The sequence below is a fragment of the Platichthys flesus genome, chromosome 13, assembly GCF_949316205.1.
Source record: "Platichthys flesus chromosome 13, fPlaFle2.1, whole genome shotgun sequence".
NCBI lineage: Eukaryota > Metazoa > Chordata > Actinopteri > Pleuronectiformes > Pleuronectidae > Platichthys > Platichthys flesus.
This window is the reverse complement of record NC_084957.1, coordinates 6594473-6609652: the sequence shown is the minus strand read 5'-3', so window position 1 is coordinate 6609652 and position 15180 is coordinate 6594473. Positions and strand designations below refer to the sequence as shown.

Below are 15180 nucleotides of genomic sequence, written 5' to 3'. Positions count from 1 at the left end.
TGCCCCTACATTTTTAAAAATATGTTCAGTATCTATCTCTCCTCGCAGAGCTCATGTGTTTGAGTCACAGCAGCTGCTGCAAGGCAACGGTTCTTAACTGCTAATTCACAGTATTGAAGTTAAATTGAGTAGTGGAACAAAAAGGATTGTCCACATCTGGCTGCTTCAAAATCCAGCACCAGTGGTTTTGGTGTTTGTTTGATTTACAAAGTGAGTAATGGATCAATAGCTGCTCTTTGTTCGGGAGCTTGATCGAGTCATTAACTACTCACTCGCCGGTGGATCAACCCTGAGCTCTCACTGTCTCTACGTCCAGCTACAACTTGAATCGTGCTTGTTCTGAGGCCGTTTTGCAAAATGTACCGTCCTTCAAATGCCCCCAGCCCACGCTCCCACTTGTTGTTGATGAAATGCAAAGAGAAATAAGAAAAGACAACTGATTTTGCAGTAATGATCTGTCCACATACAACAAGTGACAGTCCAGCCCCTCGCAATTAGGTGTAAATAGATTAAACTGCACCAGCAAATGTGTTTTGTTACAAACATAAGAACTGTCTGGTTTACTCTCAAAGGCTAAATGTTTTTTCCTTTATTCTGAGTGAATGAAGCGCTTTATTAACAGCAGCAGAATCACCAGGATGTAAGTGGGGTGGCTGGCAGGCAGGCAGACTGTCATGAGGCTTGATGAGATACATTGGTTCAGATAGTTCAAATATGCATTTATTTTCACTCCTGATTTCTGCTTTATCTTCTCCTCATGTCCCCCCTGTGCCTGTCCAAACATAATTCATTTCTACCCCTGCATGTACTTGTGCATTAATATGAATACTGTACATTTTCTACATCTTGCACATCATTTAACGCAGTGCGATGCAAGGCCAGCGACGTACTTTGCACTTTGCTGCCACAGCTGGATTTACAAGGGGAATGTAAGGAACAGTGAACTGAGCCACACGCAGAACAATCACGTAAACACTGATTTAGAATCAACCTACAGTTTTGTGTTTATTGCTCTTTGGCACCTCCCTGACACTTTGAGCTTAAGTGGTTTAAGTATAAACTTTACCCAAAAGAGAATGGACAACAACATGTAAATTGTTCAAATAATTGTGTGACCCCAACAAGCCTTATATTATGATAGTTAGTCTTGACTAAAACACTGTCAGTCCAAAACCTAAAGGCAATACAAAACGATACACTGCTCAGTAAATCGTTTTAACATTAAATATTAATTCACTGTACATAAGAAAACACACATACATATTTTGTCAATGTTCAAGGGCTACAAATAGGCTTAACTCCTTCCTCTGTATAGACTTAAATGTTATCTTAATATATGAAATATGTGTGTAAGGAGATAACAAGTTGATATGTTCTTACAACTAATTCAAAGTTTGTATTTCACGACAAACCTGAACATATAGGATATATATAAAAATAGGGTTTTCCTTTTAGTGGAATGCAAATGTGTTTTGTTGGAGCAGTTCTGTTTCTTTCTCAAATGGCAGGAAGGCAAAGTGCTCAATCGTTGCACAGCATAACAAACTATTGCAGGTGTGAAGCATCAGGGGGAGCCGGACCTCTTACCCCCAGTTTGATGTTAGTGCCGACCCACCAACAACCTCATTTAACAAAGTAAAAGGTTAATCATAACACTTGTCGTAACAAGGAAATGAAAGTATAATCAATGCAATGCAATTGGTGCTTTGTTTCCTCTAATGATTTGCTTGCTAAGGCAAATGAGAGGCTGCTATTTCAGAGCCGCAGATCATCCTACTAACCCTCTCCCCATGCATCTCAGCAGGATAAACCACTATAATTTAAAAATTTGGCCAAGAGGGGAATGATGGACGAATAAAAACTAAGCATAATTTTGGGCTTCAAGTGGAAGGTCGTGCTTAAAATGTAGAAAAGCATTGCACAAGAAGAGAGTTGAAACAATAGTAAAGCGTTGGTTGGAGTGATGGTTGGAGGGGCTTTAGCTACATCAGTTGACATAACAGGGATGGAGAACACTGCGCGGTTATTGATGTATTCCATATCTGCTGCTTTAATGGACCTTAACACAGCAGACATCTTCATACATCAAGGCAGATGCAGACGTGAGGAACACAAGGAAGCTGTAATTTGACTTCATTCCAATAATGTCCCTGGCTGATGGATGGCAGAGCTACCAGGAGGCTTTGAACAGGAGTCAGTGTGAAACGTACCCCTGCCCTGGGTCGAGAGCAATGGCCCGTGGATGCTCCATGCCTCCAGCGATCAGTGTGGTCCGCATGTCCCCGTTAAGCTTGGCCACCTCGATCTGGTCCAGATTGCTGTCTATCCAGTACAGTTTCCCTGTGATCCAGTCCACAGCCAGGCCCTCCGGGGTGGCCAGGCCGTGCTGCACGACCACCTCAATCCCTGTCACCCCTGAAACAACGACATAAACATTACGACAACATGACTATGAAGCAGTAAATGTATTCAAGAGGCAGCAGTCATTAGTATAGCTTCAAAGTGCTGGGAAAAAAAGCATTCTAAAAGCAGAAGAGGAGGCTCAGAGACTCTTGAGGAAAGCTATTTAATATAAATAAGATTGCTTTCCACAGGCTTCAGTTAAGCACGGTAAAGGGTTTTCCCACAATATTTATAATCCAGTTGTTTACAATTATTCTCAGCTATTGGGGCTTTTATGTGCGGCTCACAAAAGGGTGGAATAGGCATAGCTCCATGGAGGGAAATAAAGGCCAAAGAACTGTGTGAATGTTCTTCCACTCAGAAAAAAACACAGTGAGGGAGAAGTCCTGATTCATCTTTTTACAAGAGGTAGATACTGTACGACAATAGCTGAAGGTTTCTGGACCCGCAGACATTTTTAAATAGGATGAGCTGAGATAAATGTCCAGGGAGCGACAATATCAACCCAATATATCAGAGCTGACTTTGTGTAAAGACGGTAGAATAAAGCAGCGTTATCACCGGCAGTGTCTTTGACTTCCACTACAGCTACTGGAGAACAGATGAGCAAGACATGACTCCCTGTAGCCAATACATCACAACAGCCTTTGGATTTATAGCAAATGTTTGTGTACATGGCAGTGTGTGTTTGTGTGCGTGAGTCTGTGTTTGTATGTTTGCGTACCACCAGACTCAGAGAGCCTTCCCCTGTAGATCTTATCCTCCACCACGTCGGTCCAGTAAAGTAGGCTTTGATTGAAATGGAAGTCTAGTGCAATGGTGTTCCTCAGCCCCGGCACCAGCAGGCTGTAGTCCCGCTTGTGAAGGTCTATTCGTCTTATCTCGTGCCGGATTGAGAAAATGATGAAAGCCTCAAAGGGATCTGGTCGTGGGGAGAGATAGGAAACGAGCAGCACATTTATTGTAACAGTAGGACCACAGGCTCACCGATGTCGTGAGTAAATTGCAAATACACAATGTGTGACATCATGTAGTCGAGAGTGTTTTGAACAGGATAAAAAGCAATAACCACCCCCTTCTTCAAAAGGAGTAAACTGGTATTCATCAATGACATTTCACACAAACATTCAGTACATCTGAGGGATATAGTTGTCAAGTATGTGCGGCATAAGAACCATGTACCCAATAACTAAAATGAAGTCAAACCAAGCAATTCAGCCATGCACATTAACAGAATATAGAAAGAGAAAGCTACCTGCAGTAATCTACGAATATACAAATACATATGGGGGCATGTTCTTCCTTGTGCAAATATTGAGAACCAATAATCATTCTATGTTGGAAAATTATTGGTATTAAAATCCCTAAAAGCTCATCAAAACTTGATGGTTAAGGTCAGAGATTATAAACAAACAAAAACAAGTGTACTCTTAGATTTCTAGACTCCTAATTTGCCTCCAGTGTCCTTAAATCTTCAATAATTACCTTTCTATCCTATAGTGCCAACAGTTGACTCATAATGAACATGAAGCAAACTCTCATAAAGTCTTTATTTTCCCCTACTTTCATTTAATTACCCACATTCTTTAAGCGTTGTGTTGATCTTTATTGTTGTTTACAATAGTGCACATCAAAGAAAACCAATCAATCCAATTAGAATTATCATCCAGCCATGCAACTAGATCTAAATTAGATTGTTTACCCAGCGACTACAACACGTTTACCAACGCTAGCTTAGTTTTGTGAAAAGCATTTTATCGAATTCATCGTGCTATTGCATCATTCTATCCTGTGAGTAAATATTGTAGTTAAAAGCTTCAATAAAACTCATCAAATAAAAACATTGAATTTGTATATAAGCAGTGAGAGCACAAGTTAACAGAGTAAACCAAGAAAACACAGCTACACAGCCAATACGCCCTGATTATCATAATCTGGGATATGTCACAGTAGGAAACCATAGGTTAAAATAATACAATTCAAAATTGCTGGACTTCCATTTAGCTGCTGGATAACTGTCATACAGTCATTATGTAATGGTGCACTTTTATTGGCTGTTTTTGGCAGGTAACGAGAACTGCTGAGTGGATTGTCGGTCCATGTAAGGACCACTTTGAGGAATTCCTGAACACAGCCTTTGAGAAGGAGGGCGGACTTGGAGGAAACCTCACCCACATCCCTGGGAAAGCACAGGAAGCTCTTCAGGGGCAAGTTGCCAGAAGTAGATTAGATTCGCAGTGAGATGCCGAAGTCTCTAAACATTGTTGGGATAACTTGGCCGACACACCTCGTCATTATCGTATGGAGATTGGGGACATCACTTATGAACTGATGGAACAGGGCATCACATTATTGGGGCATCATACTGTTCTGCCTTCCAGGGAAAGGTTATGCCAGGGGTCTGGAATGTAGGCTCCATTCGATTGTTGGATCTTAGATTCAGGAAGTTCAATTAGACTTCTGCCCTGGCTATTGAACAGTGCACTAATTATTTAATCTCACAATGCTACTTGAGATATCATGGTGGTTTGCTCATTCCAGCCACATGTGCTTTGTTGACTTTAAAAAGGCCTCCATCTGGGTCCTTCAGAGAGTCTTCTGGGGGTTCCTGTGGAAATATGAGGCTCCGGGGCCTTTGCTACAAGCCATCCAGTCCATGTATAACTAAAGCGTGAGTTGAGTTTTTATTTTCAGCAGGAAGTCAAACACACTCCCTGTGGACATCGTCCTCTGACAGCGTTGTCCCTCATCACCAATCCTCTTTGTGATTTTCATGGACAGGACTTCAAGGCGCTGCCATGGGATGCAATGTGTCCGGTTTAGGGGCCTTGGAACTTCCTTTCTCCCATTTGCAGATTATGTGGTTCTGTTGCATTCATCAGACTGTGATCCTCAGTATGCACTAGAGCTCTATGTGTGTGAAGCATCAGGAAAAAAAATAAATAAATGGTGAATTGCTGTCTTCTGTGTTGGGACATAGTTTCTGCCCCAAGTGAAAAGGCAGCTGAGCCAGAAGGAAAAGCTTTTGATTTACATGACCATCTCTGTTACAACCCTCACCTATGGACAGGCGCTTTGTGAAGTGACAATTGTGGATACAAGCCAGTGACACAGGTTCCCTACACAGAATGAAGACAAGGTGAGGAGCTACGGAATCCGAAAAGGAGCTCAAAGTATAGATGTTCCGGAAGGAGTCAGTTAAGGTGGCTTGGACACCTGACTAAGACCTAGATGCATTTCATCTGAGGTCTTCCAGGCATATAAAACTGATAGGTGTCCCTAGGCTAGAACCAGAACCTGGTGGAGTGATTATATACACAGTATCTTATTTGGCCTGGGCATGTTTCCCAGGAGGAGCTGGATGAAATTACTGAGAAGAGGGATTTCTGGACTACTCTGATTAAACTGCTGCCACTGCGACTCTGGTTAATCAGCAGAACATGGATGGATGGATTATATATTGTAGAACATTAGCGAGTAGAAGGGTGTTCCTGTGACCAAAGCAGAGGGTACACTGAATGTTATAGATGTGCAATGTATGAATGTCCAAAAGTACATTTTTCATCAAGTTATTTTAAATTATATCACAATACAGTGAAAGATTAATTACAGTTATCTGCTCCTATCAAGTCAATTCTTGAGGGGAATTGGAACGAATGCCCTTAATTTAGTTTCATATCTATTTCACTCAGCTGGCTGTTGCTCTGCTGATCCACTGTCTAGAGGACATGCTTTCACCAACACGTAGTGGAAATGTACAGTATATGCATCAGTTACATCCAAACCAATTTGCTACCAAATGCTTTGGGAATCAACACATTACATTTCCCATTTTCTGAAAAAGGAGATACATTTGTAAGCAGTCTCTTTTGAGGAATAACATTTGTAGGGTCTCTGAGAAGTGGCTAAATCTAATGACAAGTCCTAAAGCTGGCGGCAGTGCTTGCATACTGAACTGGTCTTGCCCACTGAGGCTTAGCTCAATCAGCGAGATTATTTCCAGCACCAGAACAGCTCTGCTTCTGAGAAATGTTTGTAAAACTAAAACTCAAAATCCATCACACACATTCGCACTTTCAAACTAATTTATCGACACACAGAATGCACCCTGTACTTCCACACACAAGCTTTCAAATATGGGCCTTTGCGCAAAGCCTTATCTTCACAGCACTCTAGACTAAATAATACTTTAGGGAACATCGCTGTTTGCACACAAATGCAATTAAAATTGTGTCCTTGCTTCAATGACACATTTCATTGCAGTAACCAAACTCGCTTCCCTACTACTGGAGAGAGGATTTGCATTTGCAGGTTTTCCTAACAAATGCTTTATTACGGCGATAAGGAAAGGAAAAGGAGGTGCAGATGTGTGCTCGGGACTACAAACAGTCCAATAACACCTCTCTCGATATAAAATTGGAATGTTTGTGTGGAATATTTGATTTATGATGAGGGTGTAGAATTCTGATTAGCTTCCTGGGAAAATAGTGTATTCTCTTCCTGCGTTAATGTACGATTAGAGCTGCGACCGCCATCAATCTTGGAGTGAAATAGAGAGGCAAGTAATCAGAGCGAGGTCCATAAATCTGAATGTGACAAGCCGGCAGCACGTGTGAGTGTGTGTAACTATTGTATTTCAAGCTGTCTCATCAAATGGATTATTCAATGACGGCTTCAGAACAGCACACAGTTTTAATTTACAATGTGATATTACAACGGTGAATCATTTGGTTGTGAGAGATTAGGCCCGAGGTGAACTTCTTGCTCAGCTGAATGAAGTAACAAAGCTCTGGTGGTTTGAGGAGGGAGAGCATGTTTCCTTCACTCAGCATCAGGACAGATGGAAACAGACAGGACTCATCACCCAGATGCCTCTCCAGATTTGAAACTGATTGAATTTGACCTGACAGTACTCTCAATCACCATCTATTGCTATTCCTCCGACCACCCCTGCACTTGTTCAGCAGTCAAAGAAGAACCTTACTCTTGTTTTCTTCACTATGGTGGGAATCTTTGCTTTTAAATAACATGCAAAACTCCAGTTAAAGGCCCCACGAACATAGCAAGACAAACAGTCTAGGACCAATGATTTCATCTCAGCAGCAAAGATTGTAGAGGAACGAGTTAAGCCCGAGGATACAATTTAATATTACTGCAGACACAAGCCCACAGCCGCACAGCATCAAGACAACAAACAGCATCAGTAAAACAAACATTAAAAAACCAAAGTCTGTTACCTGTGCTGTGACAGCTGTCTCCGTCTGGGTCAAGCATCCATCCTGGATAACAGGAGCACTTCACTGTGGTCTTGTACTGCTCACACACCTGGCTGCACTTCAGGTGGCGGCTGCAGTAGTCGACCACCTCGCACGTCTTGTTGCTGGAGTCCAGGTGAAGCCCAGGGGGACAAGAACACACAACCCCTTTCCCCGGTGCAACAGTGCACTGGTGACTGCAGCCCCCTCTGGCTACGAGACACATATCTGTGGTGAAGGGAGAACAACGATTCTTAGAAGCTACACAAACTGGAAGAGAGGATGAGATTTAAAAAAAGAAAAAGCATGGTGAATCTCCAAGACTGTGGTATTATACTAATTTCTAATTATTCCATGAATCTGAAATGGTTTGATTTATAACATAATAAAAAAAGAGTTAACACACGTCAAGCACGTGCATTGTGTTTAGTCTAACAAAGATGAAGGTGTTGTATAATGAGCGTGCCTGTGGAGAGCAGGCTGTGTGGATTCACCTGAGGATGTACGGCTTTCATATCTGTCCCTGCCTCAAAAGGGAACATAATGCACTTTTCCCTTCATAGTGATAGAGGGAAAGACACGTCTTAACTTCATCCTCTTAATCTTCATCATCCTTTGATTCGTCTGCCCTGCACACCTGGTTCTTGTCTAAAGCTGCCAGGTCAAGACGGAGCGGAATGAAACTGCCCTCCCTCTCTTTTCCCACTGTGATTAAGACTTTTATGTGCAAGGGCAGCATTGCACTCTCTCAGCAGGGGGGTTAGACCATGTGGGTACAGTTGTCAATGGTCGGGCTTGTATCCTGCTGAGTTGGTGGAAATCAATTAGATTCTCAAGGTCCTTCTGAACACATCCTAATTGTCTATAAGGAGGCAGAAGCCCTCTTTTCAGCCTCCATAACACAGGCACTCAAGGGTCCTGTGGGCTCCCCCCCAAGGCTTGGCTAGTGACACTCTAGAAAATGAACCTCCGTGTTTACACTGCTCACTTTAGGAGATTAGATGGCGAGAGCTGGTCACATGAGATCCATCTCTTCCCCTTTATAGGCTGATGGACAAACATTAGCCATCATGTGCTTCATGTTCTGGCCCTTAAGGTCTCTGAGGCAACATATATCGGCTCCTAGTCAGGCTCTAAGCAGCTGAATGTAAAGGAGAGGAAGAGAGCATATCTTCATTCGGAGATACTTCAACATCCCCTGAAATGAGCTTATAAGATGCAGAAAGGAAGTGGGAGTAAGCAGAAGGTTCTCAGCAGGTAACATCTCCTCATTGGAAGAAGTGACAGTGTGGATATATTTCCACATTTTGACTCTAATGCACAATATGTGGAATTAGGTTATACAGCTAAACATAGAGTTAGACAGAAGATTGTGCTGCAGATTTTATTTGCAATGTTAATGAGGTTTATTTATTTACCGCTCTTTTATTTCCTCATAAAACAGCCCCACTGACTCCAGTGTTTCTATCCTTGAAGATATGACAATCAAAGGAACTCAAACACAGCTGCGGCACTGCAGCTTCCATAATGCCTACTGGTATCCTGGAAATCTTTATTTCTGACAGGTTTTCTTTGTCTTTTCACTTCACAGGTGATTCATTGTCCAAAATGCATCTTTTGAGTATCAAACACTCAGCCCCTGGCGGGTTAAAAAAGGTGTTTATAAAATGTTCCTCAACAAGAAAAGCACTTTGGTCAGCTTGAATTATGGTAACGACAGATTCAAATGTTTCTTCAAGTATAAAAAAAAAAAAAATCAATATAAAGATCTCAAAAGGGACAAAATGGTACTTTCAGCCTATCACCCCTCTTTGGAACCTAGGTAGTGCATTCAGTCTATATGTGGAGTGAGCAGACAGATGTGTTCCTAACATTTGTCTGCCGTCTAACGTGTGAAACTTTAATCCCTCTGCAATGATACAATTCAACCACTAAAAAAAAACATTTGGCAAACTTTCTAAGCCTCAGGAGAGGAACGTTTGAATAATCCATCCTCACACTGGCTTCCATACAAAATCCTCCTCCTCACATTAAAAAAACAATCCTGCATGACTCGGCCCACCAGTACCGGTCTGACCTCGTCCACTGCATCACAGAACCCACAGGCCTCACATGCAGGTCTGCTCCCCATCCACCCCACCAGCCAGCAGACCTGTGGGGACAGAGGATACTGTGTGGCAGCCCACCCACCCACTGGAACTCTGAGATTCACAATGCCACATCTGTGAACCTTGACCAGCCGATGTATTATTCCCAGCTAGTATTTCTATCCTCGGCTTGTTTTTAATATTATTTTTCACTCTCCTAACTTTCAATATACTTTTGATTATTGCGCTTGGAAGGCCCCTTAGTTCCAATTAACTCACTTAAGGCAACTTGCAACTGTTTTTACAGTAAACAACATTTCACATTTTATTTTCCACAACTGTGAATGGCCTTCTTCAGCATTAAACATCACAATGTACTAAGTAGAGTAATGTATTTTATTGGCAATCTTACTGAGCCTGCTTCCACAATCACCCACACCCTGCAGCTCAGAATGGACAGCTGTAAAAAAACCAGGTCCAAAGATAAAAGTCTATTTTCAGTTCCTTGCTTAGCCTCAATCACATCCACGTACTTTGGATCATTCCATATCTTAAAGGATCATCAAACAAAACAAACAAAGAAAGAGACGTGACATTACCACAGATGGGTCCCTCGTCCGAGCGGTCAGCACAGTCCACTTTGCCATTGCAGATCTTATCAGGAGTCAGGCAGACGGACGTGTTGTTTGCACAAGGGTACTTGGGCGGCTTGCAGACAGCGGACTCGCAGGACTCCTCGTCGGAGCGGTCCTCACAGTCGATGTCTCCGTCGCACACCCAGCTCTTTGTGATGCACTTGCCTGTAGAGCAAGACACATGGACACTTTTTTAAGCACCTGAACAAGATTTACTTGATTTTCCTTATCTAACTGGTGAATTCACTGTTTCCTCACGTTGGAGTCGATAAAAGTTGCATTTCTCAGGTTTTTTTTACTGGTACCCTTGGAATAAACATTAGATAGCTAAAATTGCCAAGCTCCCTTTTCACAGGGGGCCTAAAACTCTCTCAGTTACGTGCTAAATGTTTGACTTTATGAAGAAAAAAAAAAGAAACAACTGAAGATCAATATCCCTGATGCTGATAGCTGCACGAGAGTCTAATTCCCTCGCCGTGCAACTTTGAAATAGGTGGAAACACACATGGGGGTTGGGGGGGGGGGGAGATACAGATACCGGGATGTATCATCATTTTCACCCTCTCCCAGGTGAGGCTAGGATCGCAGCATATTCCAATTTACAGTTTTTTCCATCAAAGCTACATCATAGCGTTTTGAGATCCCACTGGCTTGTGCTTGGTGCTGGATCAGTGCAAACAGACGTGGGGGGGCTGCAGCGACTACACGGTGTGTTTTTTTCAGGTATTTCTGTGTATGTGTTTGGTTCATAATATTTGTTCAAGCCTTCCAGCAGTGCCTACAAAAATATAGTCCCATAACATTTGGGATTTAACCCTTCAAGTGCCTTGCTATTCTGGATGTGTAATGTGACGACAGCGTAGCTGCACAGACAAAAGGGAAAAGTTATTTGAGTTCGAGGAGTACAAGCTTTTCCATGCATGTAATATGGATGACACTCGGGGGAAACAGAAGTGTTCCAATTTTAAGTGTTATCAAAATGTGTGTGTTGGCGATAATACACACCGACAAGGAGGTTAATCATTTGTATAATTTAATTAACAACTCTTATTTCTGTCAATTTCACCTTGAACGACACACACACACAAACACACACACACACACACACACACACACACACACACACAAAACCACAAGGCCAGCGGAGGAGGAGAGCCAGCTGGGTTAGATCTGAAAGGGAAAGACATCAGGAGGCTCCAAAAATAAGTTGTTCTGGGTCAGTTTATCAAACATAAACATTGTTTATTGTTTTAAGTTGAAAATATATTGAATATATTTATAAATTATGTTCTAGCAAAATACAGACAACTCCAATTTCTGAATATTTCATCTTTAATCCAACAGCACTGCAGCACATCAACAGATCGATCGCCTACAGACTTTTAATTATTTTACTTAGGTAACTTTTTAATTTATGTTGTTTATGTTGCTCCTCGAGGAACACTTATTTTAAATTATGCAAAAAGTAAATCATAATCTTGTTATATTTTCTTCATCTTTTTTTTTTTGGAACAACCTTGTTGTGGTCCTCCATGTGTTAGCATTTTCCAACTCAGAAATGTTATGAATTAAAGCCTCATATAACACCATGCTGAAGCTGTTGCTTAAGTGTCACTCTGTTTGGTTTTGAAAAATATAAGATCAATTTGTTTGAATTTCATGTTTAATGAGTGGAATTTAAAGCACCTGTAATAAGTCCCAAAGTCACTTGACATCAACGATAGTAAAGGTTATTTATTGCCACTAAAACATGATCTGAAACATTTTCTGACGTCTGGAAAATATTCTCCTGTACAAAAACCTTGTGTTTGAAAAGAAGATTGGGGGGGGGACGATTGATATTCACATAAAAATACAGTATATAAGTAGAAATATAAAAGTAGACTTTTTTCTTCTTGTTAAGTGAACAGAACAGTTGGGTCTTTTCAGAAACACTTTTTTTTTTCAAACTGCTGGAAAGGGCACTCTTATTCAGGGGAGGACAGAACATACTGCACCAGGGCACAGCAGTGTGACACAGCACAATCAGAGTGAATAATAATTGTGTGGTCTAACCGACCCTTCACCATGCTGCATTGCCTCCATTCTTGATAATAGCGTCGAGGGATGAGTGGAATGCCGCGGAGCTAAAAACAGAAAAGCGACTGAATCCCTCTCTGACCTTCTCCTTACAGTTGGTGAAAGAAAGCAGATGCTGGGTTTGGGGACACGGGTTGTTTCAACAGGCCATTCAAACGGCTTCTTCTAATTGGTCAAACAAGCACATGCAAACTTCACCGCACGGCTCCTCGTTGGAGATTAGTCAAACCTCGAGAGTCCATCGGAGAATGAAGCTTTTATGAAAAGAACGAGGCATTTGGCAGCTTGAGCTCTACGTGGTGCAAAGGAGAATGTTCCTGGAATGAATAAGATGCTTTGCTCTTCTCTAAGGAAAAGACTGGAGTGAAGATTGTATTTCATTTGTTGAGAGGATCATCAGGCTTTCTTTGTGAAGGGTTTGACAATAAACTACATTTACGGCTGGGCCACAATGGAGTTATACCATTGGCCGACTGTCGGACTTTCCCCATTGGCTGCAGCTTTTGGCCCCAACAGTTTCTGGTGTTGCCAAATTAGTGTCCTTGTTTCCTTCTCCGGGTCCAGGTGAGTGTTTGTGTCAAACTTGAAGCAAATCGTTTAAAACAGTCTTGACAAATCTCAAAACGTCCGAAAAGCGTGTCGCCTTTTATCCCTCATGTGAACAAGGACAGCGTTTGTGAGAAAGTGGAAATATTAAACTAAACACAGGAAGTAGGAGAAAAAAAAGGTTGCGACTACTTTTGGACGATGGAGTAACAACTCATAGTTGATTTCAAATTGAAATGCAAGCTGTATTTTTGACCATCAGATTTTAAACAGAGCAAAGAGTAAAAATCCACAGTAGAATATATTAAATATGTCAGATTTGATCTAAAACCATCAAAGCTATTTCAACATCGACCAGTTTCTATTATTCAAAAGCAACCCTGAGGATTACAGTGAAAAGGAAGCATTGCCTGTAGCATCCTCTTGTCAATACACATTTCATAAGTATTTCTACAGCTCATTGTGTGATTCTACTGTATTCACTACCTGTATCTTTGCAGGTGAACTTGGCCTTGGGGTCACACATCCTCTTGGTGCCTTCGCATTCCTTCTCGTCGGTTCCGTCCTCGCAGTCTTTGTCTCCGTCACAGCGCCAGCGCTCAGGGATGCAGGTTCCATCTGTGACACAGTGGAATTCCTCCCCGCTGCACTCAATCACAGATGGCAGCACTGAAACAGAAGTCATTTGGCAATCACGGCTCCACACATCTACAGCGCACTGTCATGGGCAAAGACTACAGGGACAACAGAGCCCGAGTATTGTTTTAGGATTGTTTACTGTTTAAAACATTTATCTTTGCAACTGGCCACTTGGCAGCTACTTCAGGTCAGTGGGCTCCAAAGAGGGAGGTTATTTCACTCCTAGCATTCAAGTTTTATGTCTTAAAGATGTTTCAGTCTTTTTAATGGCTCTTATTTCATTCTATCTTTCTACAGCAGGGGTTGATCACAGATAAAAGAAGCAGGTCGCACTGCACCATTAAATTCTATGTGTTGCTTTGCAGTTTGCTGGAGTCACTGGACACAAGCTGTGAAGATAAAATATGCTACAGGACACGAGAGAAATAAATCACAGGCTTTCTGGGAAGTTTCCTTAATGGTTTAATATCGCTGAATCATTTAAGAGGAACAAAATTGCAAAAAAAAAACATAATGGACAGAATTACGAATTAATTTGAGTCCCGCTATAAAGCATTCAGTAAATATGATGCTTTGCAATCGGATTAACCATTTGCCTCGTATGTAAAAGTCAAATCCAAACAGCATTTCCTCAACAGCCCGAGCAGAGCAGAGACAGATTCAGTTCCCCTGGGGTAAACGCAGCAGCAGACACGGGGGAGTGGAGGAGCCCGCAGCTCCCATCAGGAAGCGGTTTGATGAATAGTCTACACATCCTAGTGACAAGCAAGTGAGCTGTGAGTTCTCGAGGAGCTTGCATGAGGTTTCTGTGGTAATTAAATTCAATGATTCAACTCCTGACGGTGAATTCCCCCCAAACAGAGACTAGATAAGATTAGTCCCATGTGGGTGTGAAAACAAAGTTATTGGACTCCAGCTGATTAATTGTTAGACTTGTAATTACACACCTAAATTTACACATTGATTACAACTGTGACTAAAATAATTAGGACACTAAAACACATATAAGAGCAGTACCACCTGTGTAACTGTGCAAGGCAGGTAGTTTATGAAATTCAGAACATTCCTGCAATTAATGAATAAATGATGGTATAATCTTAAAACACACTAACACTGGCTTCATACTAAGACTTTGATATAAAACTTGATTAATAACAGGGCTCATGCCAAGCTGGAGGGGCTGAGCTTGTCTATCTACTTTTTATCTCACTCAATATGTCACAGCATTTTAAAAAAAGGTAGCGCTGGAATCCTTACGTGCTGATCCACCTCTGCAGGTCGTGTTCTCGTCGCTGAAGTCTCCACAGTCGTTGTCCCCATCACAGGCCCAGTGGTCCGGGATGCAGCGGCCACTGGAGCACTGGAACTGGTTGTTGGAGCACGAGTGGCTGCAGCCCACCTCGTCACTGCCGTCTCCGCAGTCGTCATCTACAAACGTGAACAAAACGCCACACGACAGCCGGTTATTGCTTGAGATGGCGGCGGAGACGAGTCTTAGTGAGGACGGTTGGATTCGGACACATGATGGTTTTGCAG

General features: G+C 42.0%; 1 protein-coding gene across 1 annotated transcript in view; it reads right to left on the bottom strand.

Moving 5' to 3' along the window:
• The window catches only part of lrp1bb (low density lipoprotein receptor-related protein 1Bb), a 230197-nt gene that overhangs the window by 89861 nt on the left and 125156 nt on the right, over window positions 1-15180 (bottom strand). Inside the window, exons 20-25 of the mRNA XM_062402272.1 lie at window positions 14902-15072; window positions 13492-13674; window positions 10345-10545; window positions 7641-7886; window positions 3128-3325; window positions 2211-2415 (exon numbers count right to left, since the gene is read on the bottom strand). Of these exons, the coding sequence (XP_062258256.1) occupies window positions 2211-2415; window positions 3128-3325; window positions 7641-7886; window positions 10345-10545; window positions 13492-13674; window positions 14902-15072 (1204 nt within the window). The remainder of the gene's footprint in view (window positions 1-2210; window positions 2416-3127; window positions 3326-7640; window positions 7887-10344; window positions 10546-13491; window positions 13675-14901; window positions 15073-15180) is intronic.